Source organism: Dendrobates tinctorius, unplaced genomic scaffold (genome assembly GCF_039654945.1).
Source record: "Dendrobates tinctorius isolate UK_male_01 unplaced genomic scaffold, ASM3965494v1 ptg000011l, whole genome shotgun sequence".
Lineage (NCBI taxonomy): Eukaryota > Metazoa > Chordata > Amphibia > Anura > Dendrobatidae > Dendrobates > Dendrobates tinctorius.
In genome coordinates, this window is record NW_027361679.1 from 6,651,878 (window position 1) to 6,673,504 (window position 21,627).

At 46.3% G+C, this 21,627-nt stretch overlaps 1 protein-coding gene across 1 annotated transcript; it reads right to left on the reverse strand.

Annotated features, from left to right (window-relative positions):
- Positions 1-385: 385 nt before the first annotated feature.
- TRMT10A (tRNA methyltransferase 10A) lies at positions 386-21,387 on the reverse strand. The gene is made up of 8 exons (XM_073589611.1): positions 21,236-21,387; positions 19,187-19,446; positions 9,217-9,379; positions 9,052-9,123; positions 7,735-7,809; positions 5,552-5,701; positions 5,145-5,250; positions 386-790 (listed from the first exon to the last, which is right to left on the reverse strand). The coding sequence occupies exons 2-8, from the start codon at positions 19,399-19,401 to the stop codon at positions 564-566; spliced, it is 1,008 nt and encodes a 335-aa protein (XP_073445712.1). The 5' UTR covers positions 19,402-19,446; positions 21,236-21,387; the 3' UTR covers positions 386-563.
- Positions 21,388-21,627: the final 240 nt, after the last annotated feature.

Genomic DNA, 21,627 nt, shown 5'->3' on the forward strand with positions numbered 1-21,627 from the left:
CCCTCACATGTCTATGGACAGAAAATATAAAAATTTCGGCTCTGGGAAGGAGAGAAAAAAAATGAATACACAAAACCGAAATTGACACTGTCGTGAAAGGGTTAACAGAGATGACCAGAGGGAGAAAAGTTCTTCCTAGTTTCTCCTCTTCCATGGTTACCCATAGTTTGTGTTTCATCACTAAAATTTGATTCAAATCGTAAAATGCTGCGGAATATGTTGGAATTATAGGAACAAAAACTATTTGGAAAAAAAATACAAAAATTACGGTATTACAAGTTTTAGCCTTTTGCATAACTTCCTATTGAATATATTGACTCTCCCATAAGGATTCTAATGAAATGACTGAAGTGACTGTAGTATTGTATGTAATAATTATACAATGTTTACTGAATGCTTTTTATTAACTATCCAAGTCTTAAATAAAAAAAGCAACTTTTCAGAACATTTTTTTGTAAAAGAAAGTATTTTAAAGTTTTTGATTGGCTGCAAAGTGAAAAAAATGTAATTTTTTCTTGAAATAATATATACAATATTGCAGAAAAGTACAAATTCTTAAGATGTCAGCTGTCATTCTCATCTCCAATGTCTTTACACTCTGCCTGAGTGGTGTCCTCTTCGAGCTCAGAATCACTGTCTATCTCATTCCCATCCTCTTGCGCAGACAAGTCATCTGCAGGCGCTTCAGATGCCCCGTCAATGGGGACTGCTCCCTTACGCAGAGGTAGGACGGAGAAAAAGGCTTCTTTCCAGTCTTTCTTCTCCAGGAAAGCCAGTATTATCTCAAACACTGAAAGAAAATGAAAGTAAAATTAAAAAGTCCCTTTATGAGAGGATAAGAGAACATAAAAAAAAGAGAAATTAATCCAGCTCACCACACTGCCTTGCTGGTAGGATCCAGATCCTGCGCACGGATTTGACTAGGCAGTCAATCAATAATAGGAAAGAAAAAAGAAGTTCCAGCGCCAGGAATGGAAAATTAAAAATCCATTTTATTGTGCCATTGCATATTAAAATTCCAGCAGGTACAGCATATCTGTCGGATGACTACAGAACAACGCGTTTCGACGCCTCAGGTCTTAATCATGTGCAATGGCACAATAAAATGGATTTTTAATTTTCCTTTCCTGGCGCTGGAACTTCTTTTTTCTTTCCTATTATTGATAAGAGAACATAGTTTGCTTCTTTGATTAGTACCTATAGTTGGCCAGTCCCCAGGTTATGAACTAAGTATGTTCTGTAGTTTGTTTGTAACCTGAATTTGTCTGAAAGTTGGAACAGGGCTGGCAAAAAAAACCAAAACTAATACTCATCTCATTGTCAACCTCTCTGGATACCCACCGTCTAGTCCTCATCATTACGCACCTTATCTCTGGCCTCTTCATTATAGGCCAGGACTTTCACCCATGTCAGACCTCAAAGGTCACTGTGTGTCATAAGGTTGCAGCGTACATTTGACAACATGATGTCGAGCCCTTACAACAAGCAGTAGCTTCCGAGGCCTGGATGCGGCCGGAAGGCCTGGGCTATGATCAAGATGCTGGAGATGCGGCACACAACAGTGAAAGAATAGTTCTGGATGGTGGGCAGCTGGAGACGTGAGCAAGAAGGTGTGTATTAAGTTTGGATAGCCATACATAGAGCTACCATACAAAGGAGCAGCACCTCTTCTATCTGTGTTCTTTATGAGAGAGCTGCCAACAGACATGTCGCAGAGAAAACAAAAGGTCAGTCTAAAATTGGACATGCCAGATCCCTCACATCCCCAACCTTCCATTGTCTGAGGCCTCCATAAAACATTAGATTGTCTGCGGAAACTGTAGTTATCGGTGGGTTCCGCCATCATGAGTCTAACCTCCCTACCCGATCTATCCATTATGGTAAACGGCATCATGCTCTTTCCCGCACCTGATATCCGCTGCCTCGGAGTAACTCTCGACTCTGCCCTGTCCTTCAAACCACACATCCAAACTCTTGCCACCTCCTGTCGCCTCCAACTCAAAAATATTTCCAGAATCCATCCCTTCCTCAGCCCTCAGATCTGAGATCTCGAGAGATGACCTATCAGCGCTGAGATCTCATCTCTCGAGATCTGTCCCGAGATCACCATCAGCGCATGCGCCACCCCCGGCGGTGGCAGCCATATTGCCGGAGCCAAAACAGAGGGAAACGAGAGGGAGCCCCGGGGCTCTGGCCTGTTGCAAAATGTCGGCAGAGCCCCGGGATTGGAACCGGAGACACCGCTGGGCACGTGGAGACACGGCTGGGCACCCGGAGACACCCACAGCGCCGACGGACACCCGGTAAATGTGGGCAGAGCCCCGGGCTGCTGCACAGACCCCCCTGGCAGCAGCGCAAGCCCCCCTGGCAGCAGCGCGAGCCCCCCTGGCAGCAGCACGAGCCCCCCTGGCAGCAGCACGAGCCCCCCTGGCAGCAGCACAAGCCCCCCTGGCAGCAGCACAAGCCCCCCTGGTAGCTGCACGAGCCCCCCTGGCAGCAGCACAGACCCCCCTGGCAGCAGCACAGCCCCCCTGGCAGCAGCGCGAGCCCCCTGGCAGCGTGCTGCACATCGGAGCACCCTCTCATCCCATCCTGCGGCCTGCAGTATCACCCCACTCCTGCCTCCTCCAGCAGCGACCCTGGGACCCCGCTTCACCGCAGCCACCACTCCCGGTAAGCAATAAGACACCTGGATTATAAGAGGCACCACCATTTTATTAAAAAAACGTTTTTTCCTATTTTTCTCCTCAAAATTTGTGGTGCGTCTTATAATCCAGAGCGAAAAATACGGTATGTATGTGTGTATCAGCAACCAATCACGAAGCATCTTTCATTTCACCAGAGCTGTTCAAAAGAAGCTCAGCTGTGATTGGTTGCTATGATCAACAGTTTTCCTTGCAACCAATCACTAGGCATCTCTCATTTCACCAGAGCTGGTTAAAAGTAGCTGAGCTGTGATTGGTTGCTATGAGCAAGTTTTGCCACTTGACAACACCTTAGCAGACACTGACATGGTGGGAGAAATCTAGCATCCCCAGGAACATAAGCTCCCAGCCATCGTCTGTCCCCCAGAAAGGAGCAGTGAGTACATGACAGAAATGAATCCCCTCTCCCATGTGGTATCATTAAGTGACACACATGAATGTAGGAAAGTGCACATATTAAATGTCATGTGGATTTAATATTTTCTCACAGACACTTTTATGCATTATTGATGTGTTACTGTGCTCTGATGCTGTGAGATTTTTTTGAAGTGCTACTTTCCCCATAATTCACCTGAATATACCCATATAACACGTAATGCTTTTCTCATAACAACCAATTAAATATGATACTATACTGCATACAGATGCTGTACATCCATGAGCAACTCAGCTGGACTGACGGTGCATGAAAATGTGTGTGAAGGTTTCTCTACTGTACTAATGTATAAGGTGTTATAAGCTCATTTTCTCCTTCACCTTTGATGTCCGACGAACTCCCTCTGCTGGTGAAAGGATGTAGTGAAATTGATTTGGATGGGAAAAACCTGTCATCTGAACAGGTGGAGTGTGATTGGACATCCGGAATCTCTGAGTGAATATAATACCGCCGACGCCCTGCTGGGTTGCTGGTGATCCTCTCTGCTCTGAGCTCTGGCCTCCAGTTTAGTCCTGTCTACTAAAGCTAAGTTTTTGCTCTGCTATTGTTCCATGAGATTTTGTCAGCTTTACTTAGTGTTTGTGTTCAGCCAGCCCTGGTTGGGACTGGCTGAACTCCATTTTTTGTCTCTGATCAGTTGATCTCTTTGCTCTGTTTTTAGAATATACCTGAGTGCTGATATAGTGATTTTGAAGTCTAGTGACTTCAGGGCCTTTTCTATCAGACGTGTTGGACATTATTTTTGGCAGGGTTTTTGCGTGATTGCAGACAGTTGCTTTTCTTTCCTGTCCTATCTAGTTAGTGAGGGCCCCATCGTTTGCTCAGCCTGTCTTTCTGTCTGTGTTTGTGTTTTCATCTGTTTTCACCGTCAATACATGTTGGGGGCTGTCTATTACTTTGGGGTCTGCTCTGGGGCAGTTTAGATTTCCCCTTTCTTTCTTTAGGTTTATTTAGTTCTCCGGCTGTGAACGAGGTGTCTAGGACCACCGTAGGAACACCCCGCGGCTACTGTTGTTGTGAATAGGATCAGGGGTCTGCAATCCGCTAGCTACCAACCTCTCCGGTTTTCTGGACTTAGCTTGTATTTTTGTTTTTTCCTCCTCCGGTGACTCATTCATAACAATAAGGTTTGTGCCTGTCCATTGGTGAAAAGCATGACTGATATTTATGGTGGCAGATAAGTGAGAAAATCAGCCTGATCAGTAGAAAACCTGGAATCTTAGTGAACCATGTTTCTGTGCAATTTCACTATTCTATTTTTACTGGCTTTGACGGGATGATGTGGGATATTATTGGTAGTAGTCCGGTGGCTCTGAGATGATGTGGGATATTAGGGGTAGTGGTCCGGTGGCTTTGACTGGATGATGTGGAATATTAGGGGTAGTAGTCCGGTGGCTCTGGCTGACGGGATGATGTGGGATATTAGGGGTAGTAGTCCGATAGCTCTGGCTGACGGGATGATGTGGGATATTAGGGGTAGTAGTCCGGTAGCTCTGGCTGACTGGATAATGTAGGATATTAGAGGTAGTAGTCCGATAGCTCTGGCTGACGGAATGATGTGGGATATTAGTGTTAGTAGTCCGGTAGCTCTGGCTGACGGGATGATGTGGTATATTATAGTGAAAGTGGCTATGCAGAATGGGCGGGGCTATACACTCAGCTTTATATAATATATATATTATATATATATATATATATTTCATTATAATTTGTTATAACTAACCGTAGTTAGTTACTATGCCTGGGCAGCGCCGGGCTCTTCAGCTAGTAAATAAATAACAACCTGCATGGTGGTGTGTGGGGGTGCTTAAAAATTTTAAAATTGGCGCTAGATGAAAGTTTTCATAATTTGTGTATACAATCTCCTAGTAACCAGCATTAGAACATAAAGGGGACATAATTATGCTTATTCTATTATTACCTTTGTCATGACTACACATCTCATGAACCAAACAAAAAAACATAAAAAAAGGTCAGTCAGTACAAAATACACAGAGACTCACCATGATTCACTGCTAGAACTTTGCGGCTATTCATTTTCACAAAACTCCCGAGAGGAAGCTGAGCATGGCTGATCCCAAGTGCTAGCGCTTGTTTATAAGTGATGCCCTGCAAGAATGACATCTCCACATCATGAACAGCTCAGAAAATGGTCACCTGCCAGTCACATATCCCTTGTAATTATGGTCTAGCTCAGCTTTGATACAAAGCGTCGATCACATATCAGGAGAAACGTTGCTATGAAAGCAGAGAAGGAACCTGGTGATGACCACGGACATAACACAGGGATCCATTGTGAAAACACGCTGAAGATGTGCTCCAACATGCCCCATATTGCTGACCGATATCAGGTATGCTGCTATGGAAACCAGCCTCAGATAGGTATCCATTATTAATAACACAGGTGTACCTTATGATGGTTATGATCCACTAGGCCCCCAATAATATAAGCTTTTCTTTCATCCAGCTCATGGAGCACTTCAGGGGAATCCGAGGTGAGATACACCAGGTCTTCAGGCTTCATCAGATCTTTGTAATGCTCACATTTAATATGGATATCCTAAAGAAGACAAATAAAAAGCCATATAAGCACCACCCTAACCAGTACAAGACTCTGCTATTTCCCCCACATACCTTACCATGCACATTTCAGGCTGTTTTATGGTACATATATTCGGTTTTAGGAGTTTTAAAACAGTTCTATCTTTGCTATTGAATTTTTTTTTTTGTGACACATGGGGTTTAATTTTTAGATTTGGATGTTTTTATTATAAAATATAAAGAAAAAAGGAAACATGTTTGCTTTTCACTTTTTTTAAGGATCACAAAAGGGCCATTAAAATACATTTTCAATAAAACATACGTTTTTTTTCACATAAAAGGTGGAACTAGAACAGTTCAGGTTGACAGTGGATACCCATAGCAGGGCTTCAGCCACTGGGCGGAGCTCATATACATACAGCTATGACAACCACAGGGGTATCCCGTGACCCGGGTTGTCATGCCAACCCATCGGCGACCCGCGTTCATGTGGCACGAGCGCCGATGGGCGGGGTTTGTGATGCGCTTCCGGCGCAATCATGTTAAATGTCACTGTCAGAGATTGATAGCGGCATTTCACATTATACTCTACATTAACCCCTTCATGACCGGAGGCATTTTCACTTTTTGTGTTTTTTGCTTCCCTTCTTCCCAGAGCCACAACTTTATTTTTCTGTCAATATGGTTATGTGAGGGCTTGTTTTTTGAGTGACGAGTTGTACTTTTGAACTACACCATTGGTTTTACCATGTCGTGTACTGGAAAACGAGAAAAAAATTCCAAGTGCAGTGAAATTGCAAAAAAAAAAAAAAAAAGGTGTAATTCCACAATTGCTTTTTGTTTTTCTTTTTTACTATGTTCACTAAATGCTAAAACAGACCTGCCATTAAAAAACATTTTCCAACACCCGTAGCGTCTCCATTTTTAGTGTTCTCGGGTTGGGTGAGGGATTATTTTTTTTGCCAGGCTGACGTTTTTAATGATACCATTTTAGTGCAGATACGATCTTTTGATCGCCCGTTATTGCATTTCAAAGCAATGTTGCGGCAACCAAAAAACACAATTCTGGCGTTTTGACTTTTTCTCGTTACACCGTTTAGTGACTGAGTTCATTGTTTTCTTATATTGATAGATCAGGCGATTCTGAATGCGGCGCTATCAAATATGTGTATATTCAAAACAGCTGACATGTAATGGAAACGATACGGGCTCAGCACTGGAGCCCACATCAAAGGGAGGGAGTCCGACATTGGTGTACATTTACGCCCGATGTCAGAAAGGAGTTATATCTCATTTGCCAAGTGTTTGCCCATTCAGTCATCTTATTCAGATCGTTTTGTAATATTGTAATGTCAAGGTCAGATTTTATTATCCTACATAGTTTGGTGAAAAAAAAATTCTGAAATTTTAAAGAAAGAAAACTTTCTCTTATGTCGCCATTTTCTTAGGTTCGTAGCATTTTCATTTTTCTGGATCTGGGGCTGGATGAGGGCTTATTAATTGCGCCCTCAGCTGACGATTTTATTGATACCATTTTGGGGTAGATACGATGTTTTGATCACCTCTTACTGCATTTTATTGCAGGTATTGGGGTTTTTTGCAGACCGCCAGATGTCATGACAACTCGTTGGTGCCCTGGGATCATGTAACAGGGGCTCCAACGGGCAGGATTAATGATTGAATCAGCTGTCTAGTTTGAGGAAAGATTTGGGGTCAGCGTCAAATATACGTCAAAGGTCGCGAAGGGCTGTACCTGTCAGCTGATACATGCTGCCCAAGCCTTGATTAGCCCCAAATAACTGCCCCCCAAGGGAATGTGCATGCGGACAAATATACAGAAGATTTTAAGGGTGAAAATTTGCTAAATATTACAATAGCAGCAATGTGGAGAAAATCCAGGGTAAGTTTTCCAGAATGTCGATTGTGCAGGAGATTTAAACTTTTGCAAATAAAACAGTGAAACATGGGAGAAATCCACATGAAATAATTCCCCTGTGGTCATAATGCTTCTTAGATCACAGACCCTGTGTAATTTCTCATTAACATACTAACCTTCCAATTGATCCATCCTTTGTCATATTCGTCCATGTTACTTTTCAGCTGTCCACCGTGGCTTGTTAGATAAAGCTTCAAGGAAGTAAAACAACGTCACTGCTACTGGCAAGATCTGCGCAATGCAAAGGGCATGAAGTGCAGAGAGACAATAGATTTTTCCTTAAATGCATGCATTTTGGGGAAAAAATTATTTTTACACTTGAGTTTCATTAAAATTATTGTACCATTTTCCTTCTGGACTGTGTTGCACTGTCTACTGTTGGCTGCAGAGTGAGTTAACTAAAGGCCCCGTCAGACACAGCGATTTCGCTAGCGAGATCGCTGATTTTGTGATGCCACTGTGTAACGGGGATCAGCGACCCCCCCCCCTGCCGGGTATCGCTGATTGTGCACTATCGTCCTGGGCCATTTTTTGATCACTGGTCTCCTGCTGGCCAGCGCGCTTCGCTGCGTGTGGCAACAAGAAACCGTGGCTCTTAGATACCCGATGTTTACATTGGAATCCAGCTTGCTCGCTGGTCCTGATCGCTGGAGGGGCTGTCTATGTGATAGCTCACCAGCAATCAGCCCAACGATCCCATCCATGTTGGATCGCTGGGACATCGTTATGTGTAACGGGGCCTTAAGATGTGTCAGTGAGCTCGTTGGGGCTGAATGATGGGAATTTGGAGCTCCTATCTGGCTTTTTCTGAGCTCCTCTCGGCTCATTCATGAGCACAGACCACATCACAGTTGAATCTGCAGCAAAATAGAGTCTGTAAAGGCCAGAATTTTTAATGAAACCCAATTGCAAAAATCTTTTGCCCCTAAATACAAGCATTTAAGTAAAATCAAATAAAAATTGTACCCAAAAATGAACACTCTTTAACTCACTAACACCTGACACACATCATTACGGTGTTAAACTGCCTAATTGTGCAGTGCCGCAAAACATGGTGCTCCATAACGTCAGCTTCATAAAAAATTTGAGACAGAGGACATCAAAAAGATAAGGGAATGAAGCTTATCTTCTGTTCCTGCCTCCCCAATCTCTATGTACAGCGCTCCCCATGCATTATATACAATGGTTGAAGGCAACCGCATTCAGCTCCGTGGACAGTCGGGTGGTCCTTGGTCAGTTTGGAGGAAAAAAAAGAAGCTATATCAGCTCTGTGTTCATTCTCATGAGCGGTGGGAATCCTGGAGTTCAGACCCGACAGATCATAAAGTGAGAGTATATCTTAACCATAGGGCATCAGATGGGAAAATCGCTATAACTAGACCCAGTGCCACCCTGACTGTGACGCTGAAACCAAGGTAAATCTCAGAAGTTACCTGAACGGGATGACTCGCCCTGCGATTCTCTGCATAACATCTTCGTATCTGTTTGTTTAACTTTTTAACATCCTACATGAGAAACAGAAAAACTCTAAATTTTGCAGGCGGAAAAATTAAAAAAAAGAAAAAGAAAAAAACTCATACATAAAATCAGCAACTTACCCTCAACGCCATTAAATCGTCAAAGCTGCAATCAATGACAAGCCGCACATTACTGGGCAGGATCTCCCGACACACTCTCTTGTGGACAGGGTCGTCTACATTGTGCGGCCCTTGGGCCTGGCGCTCCAGCTTCCTCTTCTGCCTTTTCTCTTTTCGTTTCTGCCTGAAAGAAAAACAAAACACGATAAATGAACCTGAATGAGGCAGGGGCCACACGGTGATGTTATGGTGTTACGATGTTAAGTCACACAATGGGGTCACTCAAATAGCAAGAAATCCAACTCGCAGGACTTCTTAGCAACTAGAGGAGCACAATGCTCCTTTCATTTTCATTGTAGCACCATCAAACTGCAATCTTTGGGCTTGAGACACGTGTCACGGCCAAAGACAGCACTTAGGTCCACCATAACGCTCTCGTTTTAATGTGTGTCCCTTCACAAACAAGAAAACACAATGGAAACTCACATTGGATAGCTCCTGTAAATGTAGAAAACTGCCATAGAACTGTGTCACGCAGTGTTATTGGGAATCTGTCACCGGATAATCAGGATTCAGGAACATGGCTTCTCCACTAATATCCCAACGGCCACAAAACAAAAAATCGTAGTTACTTACAGATAACGGTATTTCTCTGATCCCATGACGGCACCACGGAGAGAGAGGGATCCGCCCTCAGGGACAGGAAACCTACAGATGAAAAAGGCAGTACCTCTCTCCCACATCAGTTGGTTTACAGAGCATTACACAGAACTCTCAGCTGCAACTCAAACTGTTATAAAAAAAATCCAACATTAATCAAATTAAGCTTAACAAAGGCACCGCGTGGCTAAGTACTAACGCAAACTAACTCACTCTTATGTGCAGACCTGTGTGTGAAAGGGAGGGGATGTACGGGTGCCATCATGGGATCAGAGAAATACCGTTATCGGTAAGTAACTACGATTTTCTCTTTCCCCCATGACGGCACCACGGAGAGAATTACAAAGATTGTACATCTAGGGAGGGACCACCGCCTCCAGAACCCTTTTCCCAAAGGTGAGATCTGAAGAGGAGGTCAAGTCTAGACGGTAATGTTTGAAAAATGTAGAGGGGGAAGACCAAGTGGAAGCTCTACATATATGATCTATTGAAGCGCTGGCTTTCTCTGCCCAGGATGATGCCACTGCCCTGGTTGAGTGGGCCCTTACGTCCTCCAGTATGGCCGCCCCGCAAGAGGAGTAGGATAGGGTGATGGCTTCTCTTTTCCACCTCGCCAGTGTGGCCCCTCTTTTTTCCCTTTTTTCCCGGGATCGGCAGACTTCCTGGATTATTCACTGCCTCTCCCCACTCACCCTCAAAGCCCGCCGACCCCGATGGTGGTGCTTCTGGGGGGGAGCCTGTTCAAGGCCTCGACCCAGCCGAGGCAGGGAGCTCCGCTGCCTTATTGTCGGTCTGGATCGGTCCCCGGAATCCTGCGACGACTTCCAGGTATGTGCTGTAGGTTCCCCGTCAGGGACAGGAAACCAACTGATGTGGGAGAGAGGTACCGCCTTTTTCATCTGTAGGTTTCCTGTCCCTGAGGGCGGATCCCTCTCTCCGTGGTGCCATCATGGGGGAAAGAGAAAATACAATGCTGTTTTTCCAATGGAAGGGACTAATTAATCCCTTTGGAATCAGACAGTTTTTCAATTTTGCACTTTCATTATTTTCCTCCCGGTCTACGAGCAGCTATAACATTTTTTATTTTCTCCGTATAGCCATATGAGGGCTTGGTTTTTGCTGGACTAGTTGTAGTTTTGAATGACAAAATTCATTTTCCCATACATAGCACAGAAAAAATAGAGAAAAAAAATTCCAAGTGGAGTACACTGTAAAAAAAAAAACAAAAAAACTGTAATTCCACCATTGCTTTTTAGGTTTTGTTGTTACAGAGTTCATTGCGCAGAGAAAATTCACTGGCAACATGATTTTTCAGAGGGCTATGACTACGGCAATACCCAACTTGTATAGTTTGTTTTATATTTTAGTAAAAAAAAAAAATAAAATTCTTCAATTTGTAAATATATATATGCACAGCATATGACATGGGAGACGGGGGTTCAAATCCAGGCTCTGACCTGTGAAAATAAATTATATACTAAGGCTCGTTTTACACTTACCATATTTTTGCGGGCCGATTTTGCGGCCCCAATGCATTTCTATGGGGCCGCAAAAAATCAATGGTGCGCCGTGTGCCCGCATATACAGTCGTGAAAAAATATCGAACTTGCTTGATATTTTTATTCACAGAGTACGCCCATTTAAATCAACGGGGCCACAAAAACAAACCAGAAATTTGTTTTTGCGGTGCGCCATCACTTCCGGTTTTGCGGAACGCCTTTTTTTTCTCCAATACTATTTCCATAGTATTGGGAAAAAATCTGCGATCCGCAAACATTTTTTGCGGCCCGTTATTGCGGTACACCACAAAAAATGCGGCGATACGGCCCGCAAAAACGGGCCACAATAACGGACCGCAAAAATGCGGTATGTGTAAAACCACCCTTAGGCTCCTGACACTATAATACTACCTTAGGTGGCTGTTAGGCTGTGTGCACACGCTGCGGATTAGGTGCGGATTCATCCGCACGGATTTTGTAAAATCCACAGGTGAAACCGCAGGTCAAAATACCTGCGGTTTTACCTGCGGATTGCTCTGCGGTTTTTCATCTCCTCAATGGAGGAGATGGCAAACCGCAGCGGAATCCGCAGAAAGAATTGACATGTCAATTCTTTCTGCGGATTGAAAACCGCAGATAATCCGCGCTGAAAATTCCACACCGTCTGCATTGCGGTTTTTGATTCCCATAGGGAATCATGGTACTGTACACCGCAGCAAAATCCGCAGCGTGTGCACACAGCCTTATAGCTGTTAAAAGTGCACAACCACCAATGTGGTAGTCTGTGGGGTTCATACATAATATACCAGTAGTGGTCCTTGGGCAAGACTATTAACACTATAGTGCCTATCTCAATAAATATGCGAGTGTCATGAACAAAGAGTCATGCCGGCTTGGATGTCGCCCGGATTAACAAGGTCCGCGTCCGATGTCGAGAAACCAGGACAATCTGATGATAAATGTGCTACTGGAACAAACCATTCACGGACAAGGAAAGTGAACCTGAATCTGATGAAATGCTACTATAACAGCAGACCAAATGAAAGAGGATGTATGAAGTGTATGAGGAAACTCTGGATGGATATAATATCTACATGTCCACTAACTGAGAAAACAACTAGTCACCCAACGTTTCAATATCATAAAGAGAAAGCTATTATCACAACTTGAGATGGATCAACTGCACATACGCAGATCCACCCCACATGAAGACCTGGAAGAACAAAGTGTGCAACCCCGAGATCCAATCCTAGAATTAGAGAGCACTGCAGCGGATCTGAAACAGAAGATCTTAGATAAACTAAATACAATCAATACCAGAGATCGACTGCCAAGGCCAAGCAAAGAACCACCACCAGACAGTTTGCTACAAGATGCCAATAGAGCACTTGAATCAATACCTACCACCACCATAACTCAAACTAATAAACTGATCTATGTTACTGCCTCAGCAATCATGGAAATGCTTGGCTATACAACCAGCAAGAATAATAGAAGCATGTGCCCCCTTGGAAAAGAAGGCTGGAGACAAAAATCAAGGTGACACGAAGGGAAGTCAGCCAACTAACAGAAATACAGAAAGGTGTAAAGATCAAGAATAAGACTAACCTGGACAAGTACAAAGACCTGACCCCAGCTGAAGCCCTAGAGACAGCTAAGCAAAGGCTCACAGCACTCGCTGCAAGACTAGGGAGATACACTAGAGAAGCTGAGGCAAAGAAGATAAATGCCCTGTTCTCCAAAGAACCATCCAAAGTGTACTCCCAACTCCAGAACAACAGCACAAAGGCAGCAACTCCAACAATAGCAGAGACTGAACAATACTGGAGGGACATATGGGAGATGGAAAAAACACACAACACCAGTGCAATGTGGCTGCAAGATCTAAGAATGAAACACAGCAACCACCTAGAGCAAGAACCAGTCACCATTAGAGAAGCAGGGTCAAGAACATGAAGAGCTGGACAGCACCTGGCCCAGACATGATCCATACCTACTGGCTAAAGAAATTAACAGTGGTACATGAACGCATGGCAAAGCAGATGAACCAACCGCTAGAAGCAGGCCACCACCCAGCTTGGCTAACACAAGGTAGAACAGTGCTGATCTTGAAGGATCCTCATAAAGGAACAGTTCAATCTAACTACCGCCCAATACCCTGCCTTACAACAAACATGGAAACTCCTGTCAGGCATCATAGCCACCAAGCTGCAGAACCATATGAACCAGTACATGAATGCAGCTCAGAAAGGCATTGGGAACGACACCAAAGGCTCTAAGCACCAGCTCCTAGTAGATAAAGCAGTCGCTCAAGACTCAAGATCCAGACAGACCAATCTCAACACAGCCTGGATTGACTACAGGAAAGCCTATGACTTAATGCCACACACATGGATCTGTGAATGCTTTGCTCTCTACAATGTCAACAGGAAATTAAGAACCTTCCTCAGAAACTCAAATGGGGCTATGGAGAACATAATATGGAGAACATAATTGAAAGTCAACTCAAGACAACTAGCACAGGTGACCATCAAATACGGAATACACTAAGGTGATGCACTGTCACTATTGCTGTTCTGCATAGGCTTGAACCCCCTCAGTCAGATAATAACAGAGTCTGGCTATGGATACAAGTTCAAGAGTGGAAGCACCATCAGCCACTTCCTCTACATGGATGACATCAAGCTGTATGCAAAAAACGAATGAGACATCGATTCACTGATCCACCTGACAAGGATCTACAGTGAAGACATCGGGATGCCCTTTGGACTGAAGAAGTGCTGCTGGTTGGTAGTAAAGAGAGGTAAGATTGTCAAAACCGATGGAGTGGAATTATCAGCAGGGCACGTACAGACATGCTACAAGTATCTCGGCAACCCACAGGGATACGGTAACCATGATGAGGAGGCAAGGAAAGCAGCAATGTCCAAATACCATCAAAGGGTAAGACATGTTCTGAAGATCCAGCTCAATGGGAAGAATAAAATCCGCGCCATCAATACATATGCCCTGCCAGTTATCAGATACCCTGCTGGCATAGTGTGCTGGCCAAAAGAAGAGATGGAAGCTGCAGATGTGAAGACACGAAAGCTCCTCACAATTCATGGATGTCTCCACCTTAAAGGGAATCTGTCACCCTTTTTTTTGGCTTGCAGCTGCCGGCATAGACATCGGGGGCTTATCTACAGCATTCTGTAATGCGGTAGATAAGCCTCCTATGTAACCTGAAAGATAAGAAAAACACGTTATATTATACTCACAGGGGTAGGCGGTCCGGTCCGGTGGGTGCTGCGGTCCAGTCCGACGCCTCCGTTCTTCATGCGATGACGTCCTCTTCTCCCGTCCTGTAATGGCTGCGGCGCAAGTGCACTGCTCTGCCCTGTTGAGGGCAGAGCAGAGTCCTGCAGTGCGCAGGCGACGGGAGAGGTCCGGCGCCTGCGCCGCAGCCATTACAGGATGGGAGAAGAGGACGTCATCGCATGAAGAAGGGAGGCGTCGGACTGGACCACAATGCCCACCCCAATGAGTATAATCTAACCTAACTCGTTTTTCTTATCTTTCAGGTTATATCGGAGGCTTATCTACAGCATTACAGAATGCTAATCATAAGCCCCCGATGTCTATGCCGGCAGCTGCAAGCCAAAAAAAAGGGTGACAGATTCCGTTTAAGTCTAGCACCAAAAGATTGTATACCAACAGAAAGGAGGTCGAGGCTTGATAAGCATCCAAGCCACCATCACGAATTAAACAAGGAATATCCAGGAATACATCAGAAAAATGGCACCAAAAGATGAGATGCTGAGAGAATGCCTAAGGCAGCAACAATAGATCTGGAAGGAAGAACAGGAACATGACGCGCCATAGCAAGACAAGCAGATGCATGGCATGTACCATCGATAGATAATGGAGGTGGCTGACATGGAGAAATCCTACCAATGGCTGGAGAAAGCTGGACTCCGAGACAGCACAGAGGCATTAATCATAGCGGCAAAAGAGCAACACTAAGTACCAGATCCATAGAAGCAGGAATATACCACACAAGACCAGACCCAAGGTGCAGACTATGCAAAGAAACCTCAGAAACCATCCAACACAGTGTCAGGATACAAAATGCAAGCAGGAAGAGCGTATTCTGAACGCCACAACCAAGTAACGGGAATTGTATACAGGAACATCTGTTCAGCATATGGGCTAAGACCTCCTACGTCCATGTGGGAGACCCCAGAAAAAGTGGTGGAGAATGAAAGGGCTAAAATCCTGTGGGACTTCAAGATCCAGATGGATAAGTAGGTGTTGGCTAACCAACCAGACATTGTCATAGTAGACAAGGATCAGAAGACAGCAATGATAATAGATGTGACAGTGCCAAGTGACAGCAACATCAGAAAGAAGGAATATGAGAAGCTGGAGAAATACCAGGGCCTCAAAGGAGAACTGGAGAAGATGTGGAAGGTGAAGGCAACAGTGATTCCAGTGGTGATAGGAGCACTTGGAGTAGTCACCCCGAAGTTGGAAGGATGGCTACAACAGATCCCAAGTGCAATATCTGAGCTCTCTGTCCAGAAAAGCACAATACTGGGAACAACTAAGATCCTGCGCAGAACCCTGAAACTCTCAGGCCTCTGGTAGAGGACCCGAGAATAAGAAAGGACAACAAAGACCACCCCCATTGGGGGGTGAGAAGGAAGCTTTTTTTTTGCTTGTTTTGGGGGGGGGGTGATCATTTTCTGAGACCCATCATTTTATTTTTCAGTTCATGTAACTGAGTGAGGGTTTGTTCTTGTATATCCTGTATTGTAGTATTAATTAATCTATACCATTTTGAGCTACATACGACATATTGACCAGTCTTTATTACATTTTTTGAGAAACTGAAGTGACTCAAAAAATATGAATCTGAAGGTTTGTTTTTTTTTTCTTTCAGCATTCATCGCACGGTTTAAATAAGCTTTACATTTAGACAGACAAGACTTAAGGTTATGGTGATAACAAATATGTTTATTATTTTTTATTTCTTTAATTGTAAAAGGGAATCTGTCAATAGGATCAACCCTCCTTTAGCTGTCTATGTGGGCACGTAGGTCATAGGAAGCAGAATAACATGATACCTTGAAATCTGTGATTTGATGTTTTATTCCAGAGAAATCCATATTTGTCAAACATGTAAATGAGCTGTTCAGATCTATGGTCCGGACATAGATCTCCAAGAGAATCTGCCTCCAGAGCTTATTTTAAATGTATGGGGGTGTAATTTACATATTAATAAAAATGTGGAATTCTCTAGAATAAAACATTGCAGATACCAAGGTATCATTTTATTTCGCTTCCTATGGCGATCCTACTGACAGATTCCCTTCAAACTGGGAAAAAGCGGGTGAGATAAACTTTTACTTCATAATATTTTTTTAAATATCACTGCCCTTAACCTGCAATTGTTGCTTATACAACACACTGCATAACATGCAATATAGTATAAATGGCTGTCATCTCTGAAGCTCAGCCTCTAGCTAAACGTCAAAGGAATACCAAGATGTAGCGATGAGGGCCTTCAGCGGTTCCCAGGTTGCCATGGTAACCCATGACCCCCGTGATCGTGCTACATAAATGTCACTGTCCGTGATTTACAGCAGCATTTAAATAGTCATAAAGCGGCAATCGCTTATGCCTGCTGTTAGTGCAGATGCTGGCTGTGTATTACAACCAGCATTTGTCCTATATGTAGCAGGCTCAGCTCCTGAGCCCGCTCCATACTCCCTGGCAGTAACGTACACGTACAGCAGAGGCCGCAAAGCAGTTAAAGAATACAGTGGGCACATTGTTAGGACTCTGCGGTGTTCATACAAGGATTCCCACCCGTCATCCCTCTCAGCTGTGACAGATAGCCGATCACTGTGTTTGCCATAAGGAAACAGGGACTCATCTCACACTGGGTGAATTAATCATTTGCAATATCATAAACAACCTAGAGACAGGAGTGGCGCCATTTGTGGAAGCAGCCATTTTCTTTCACTCTTGTACCAACGTGGATCAATCTGTACTACCAGCAGATTAAGTAGCTCTGTAGGACGCGCAGATGTATAATTATAATGTCCAGGTCAGAGGTCGCGCTACATATTTTTCTGAGGAGTAAAAATACTCCTCCCAATATTTTTGAGGAGTATTTTTCACCACGGAGGAGTACACACACACACACCATTGCACAGACCACCCCCCACACACACACCATTGCACAGACCACCCCACACACACACACCATTGCACAGACCACCCCACACACCATTGCACAGCCCCCTCAGTGACATAATCCATTTGTTACACATATGATTGCTGATGCTCAGGAGCCAATTGTACACCGTCCATGATAACAATGGAAACAAATCAGTGCCCCCAGACACCGGTGGTCGGCTCTGCCTATAGCAGTCCGGCAGATAACAGCATGCACATACAGGTCACTGGCCACAGGCCTCAGCACAGCGGCAATAACAGCCCCCCTCCCCCTGCGAGTCCCCGGGGATTAGTACCGTACAGGCGACCTTGCTATGGATGGAGGGCGCCCTGCGCGACCACTTTCCCTCCCCTGTATATATGGCTCCGCTCCCACTCTCCCTCCCTTGTATATATGGCTCCGCTCCCACTCTCCCTCCCTTGTATATATGGCTCCGCTCCCACTCTCCCTCCCTTGTATATATGGCTCCGCTCCCACTCTCCCTCCCTTGTATATATGGCTCCGCTCCCACTCTCCCTCCCTTGTATATATGGCTCCGCTCCCACTCTCCCTCCCTTGTATATATGGCTCTGCTCCCACTCTCCCTCCCTAGTATATATGGCTCCGCTCCCACTCTCCCTCCCTTGTATATATGGCTCCGCTCCCACTCTCCCTCCCTTGTATATATGGCTCCGCTCCCACTCTCCCTCCCTTGTATATATGGCTCCGCTCCCATTCTCCCTCCCCTGTGTATATGGCTCCGCTCCCATTCTCCCTCCCCTGTGTATATGGCTCCGCTCCCATTCTCCCTCCCCTGTGTATATGGCTCCGCTCCCATTCTCCCTCCCCTGTGTATATGGCTCCGCTCCCATTCTCCCTCCCGTGTATATGGCTCCGCTCCCATTCTCCCTCCCCTGTGTATATGGCTCCGCTCCCATTCTCCCTCCCGTGTATATGGCTCCGCTCCCATTCTCCCTCCCCTGTGTATATGGCTCCGCTCCCACTCTCCCTCCCTAGTATATATGGCTCCGCTCCCATTCTCCCTCCCCTGTGTATATGGCTCCGCTCCCACTCTCTCTCCCTTATATTTATGGCTCCGCTCGGCTCCCCCATCCTCCCCATCATACTTACCCTCACGTCGCTGAACTTCCTTCCCGTCGCTGCACGTCCCTGCATCTCGTGGCGCTTCAGCTTCTTCCTGTGCGGAGCGGTCACGTGCTACCGCTCATTAAGGTCCATGAATATGGATGCCACGCCTATGGGAGATGAGTGGCGTCCATATTCATGACCTTAAATGAGCGGTAGCACGTGACCGCTCAGCGCTGGATGAAGCCGCCGCGGGATGCAGGGTATCAGCTGCTGTACCGCCCCCCGGCTCCTCTTGTGTCCGCGGACCGGCAAGGGCACTGCAACGGCCCGGTCCTGGGCCGTGGACCGGTGGTTGGGGACCCCTGGCTTAGAACGATGCGTCCCGTGGACGTATCGTACTAATCTGAAGGCGTTTTTTCGCCTGCCTGTGCGTCATAGACGCCTAGACAGGCGTTAATGCGACCTCTGGTCCAGGTTTTACCATCATCCTGTACCATCCCACAGTGTCCTGTACTGTAAGACATAGCTAAGAACGTACTTCCGGAGCTCTCGTTGGTCTTCCCATTGCTTTTGTTTGATCAGTTTCTTCATTTGCCTCTTGGACATGACATCGGGTCCTTTGTGGCCCTCCACACATTCTACATTAGTAGTGTCTGAGGGGAGACGGTCGCCATTTTTACTTCCATCCCTATAAGTGCATTGTACAGTAGATTTATTGCTCTCAGAGAGGAGAATTGATGACTCTGTGTCCATAGTGATCTGGCGGGAAATGTTCCATGAAAGTCCTGTGCTTTCTACCTGTAGGGAAAACACAAGACAGAGTAAAAGCATAGAGCAATGCAGAGGGAGCTGTGACTGGGACATTGGCAGCAGTGATGGGGGTGAGGGAGGGCAGCGATGATGGGGGGAGAGGGACAGCAGTGTTGGGCGACGGAGGGCAGCGATGATGGGGGGAGAGGGACAGCAGTGTTGGGCGACGGAGGGCAGCGGTGATGGGGAGAGGGACAGCGGTGATGGGGAAACATTGGCAGCGGTGATCAGGGACAGCGGTGATGGGCTTCAGTGGCAGCAGTGATGAGGGACAGGGGCAGTGGTGATAGGGGACAATGACAGCAGTGATGGACTTCAGTGGCAGCGGTGATGAGGGACAGGGACAGTGGTGATGGAGGGCCAGAGGTGACAGGGAGACAGGGACAGAGGTGACGAGATGACAGGGACAGCGGTGATGAGAAAACATTGGCAGCGGTGAAGAGGGACAGGGACAGCGGTGATGGGATTCAGTGGCAGCGGTGATGAGGGAGGGACAGTGGTGACGGGGAAACATTGGCAGCAGTGATGGGCTTCAGTGGCAGCGATGATGAGTGACAGGGAAGGGGTGATGGGGACAGGGACAGTGGTGATGAGGGACAGCGGTAATGGAGAAACATTGACAGTGGTGATGTGGAAACATTGGCAGCAGTGATGGGCTTCAGTGGCAGCGGTGATGAGGGACAGGGACAGTGGAGATGGGAGGACAGGGACAGCGGTGATGGGGGGGGGGGACAGGGACAGCGGTGATGGGGAAACATTGGCAGCAGTGATGGGCTTCAGTTGCAGCGGCGATGAGGGACAGGGACAGCGGTGATGGGCTTCAGTGGCAGCGGTGATGAGGGAAAGGGACAGTGGTGATGGGAGGACAGGGACAGCGGTGATGGGCTTCAGTGGCAGTGGTGATGAGGGGACAGGGACAGCGGTGATGGGGAAACATTGGCAGCAGTGATGGGCTTCAGTTGCAGTGGCGATGAGGGACAGGGACAGCGGTGATGGGCTTCAGTGGCGATGAGGGGACAGGGGTGATGGGGGGGACAGGGACAGCGGTGATGGGGAAACACTGGCAGCAGTGATGGGCTTCAGTTGCAGTGGCGATGAGGGACAGGGACAGCGGTGATGGGCTTCAGTGGCGATGAGGGGACAGGGGTGATGTGGACAGGGAAAGATCAGAGCCACCACATGATTCCTACACAATGACAGTAAGCAGAGATTGTTCTTTTATCCTGCCATCCCTAACTTGTGTCTAAGCTCCGCCCTTCAGGTTGTAAGTTACCAACACATCACTCAGCGTTCGCCAGGCTGCACCCCAGGAAAAACTTTATTAATCACTGAGCCACCACATTACAGCATCGGGCACATCCCAGCCCAACCCTCTCCCTGTGGTCACCGGTGGATAATTCTTATATGACAGACGAGCGCACCAAACATTGTCACATCTCTTCACCCAACGATGGCAGTGTCACCTGCATTAAGGAAGAGCACAGAAAACTGTGCAAATTGTCAATATATAAAGAATTATTTTTCCAGAATGGACAATCCCTTTAATAACAGAGACTCCTGTCTCACAGCTCTGTGCCAACCTGCCCTGCATATTATGGTACCCCGGGCCATTATGGCCATTTGCAGACTTCCGCAGGTATTCGGGGTGACCGATGACGCTGACGGATTAATCCCTCAGAAGACCCCAACCACAGCGCACCGTCTGGGCAGTTATACTACATGCTCCAGGGGCCGCACAACACGTGGGACACGTGTGTGTACATGGGCACGTACGTACCGCTACAGAGCGCTGCCAGCCGGTCCAGCAGCGGCGATCACACACCGTGCAGCCCGCACACAGCCGCGATCACACAACGTGCAGCCCGCACGCACACAGCCGCCGCGTCGCGCCTCTGACGTCACCGGCGCACAGCTTAGGCGCTAACTGAGTAGCCGCCATACTTGAGACTGGCGAAAGTAACACGGCTGCTGTTCTAGTGTGGCTGACTGGCTGTAGGTTGTGCACGCGTGTCAAGATCAGGATGTATTGTGTGTGATAATGCGACTCCGACTACGTGTACACATAATGTAACCCCTACAGCTGTACTCCTAGAGTTATCACAGTAATTTGGTGTTACGTAGGACTGCAGGTAACATATAGTAAATGATCTGTACTCCGAGTTATCACTG

Coding starts and splice junctions, on each gene's coding strand:
- TRMT10A (XM_073589611.1), bottom strand. CDS start 19,401: ATGGACACAGAGTCATCAATTCTCCTCTCTGAGAGCAATAAATCTACT. Junction 9,380..19,186: donor GACCAACGAGAGCTCCGGAA/GTACGTTCTTAG, acceptor TTTTTCTTTCAG/GCAGAAACGAAAAGAGAAAA. Junction 7,810..9,051: donor GGGCGAGTCATCCCGTTCAG/GTAACTTCTGAG, acceptor ACTTCCTTGAAG/CTTTATCTAACAAGCCACGG.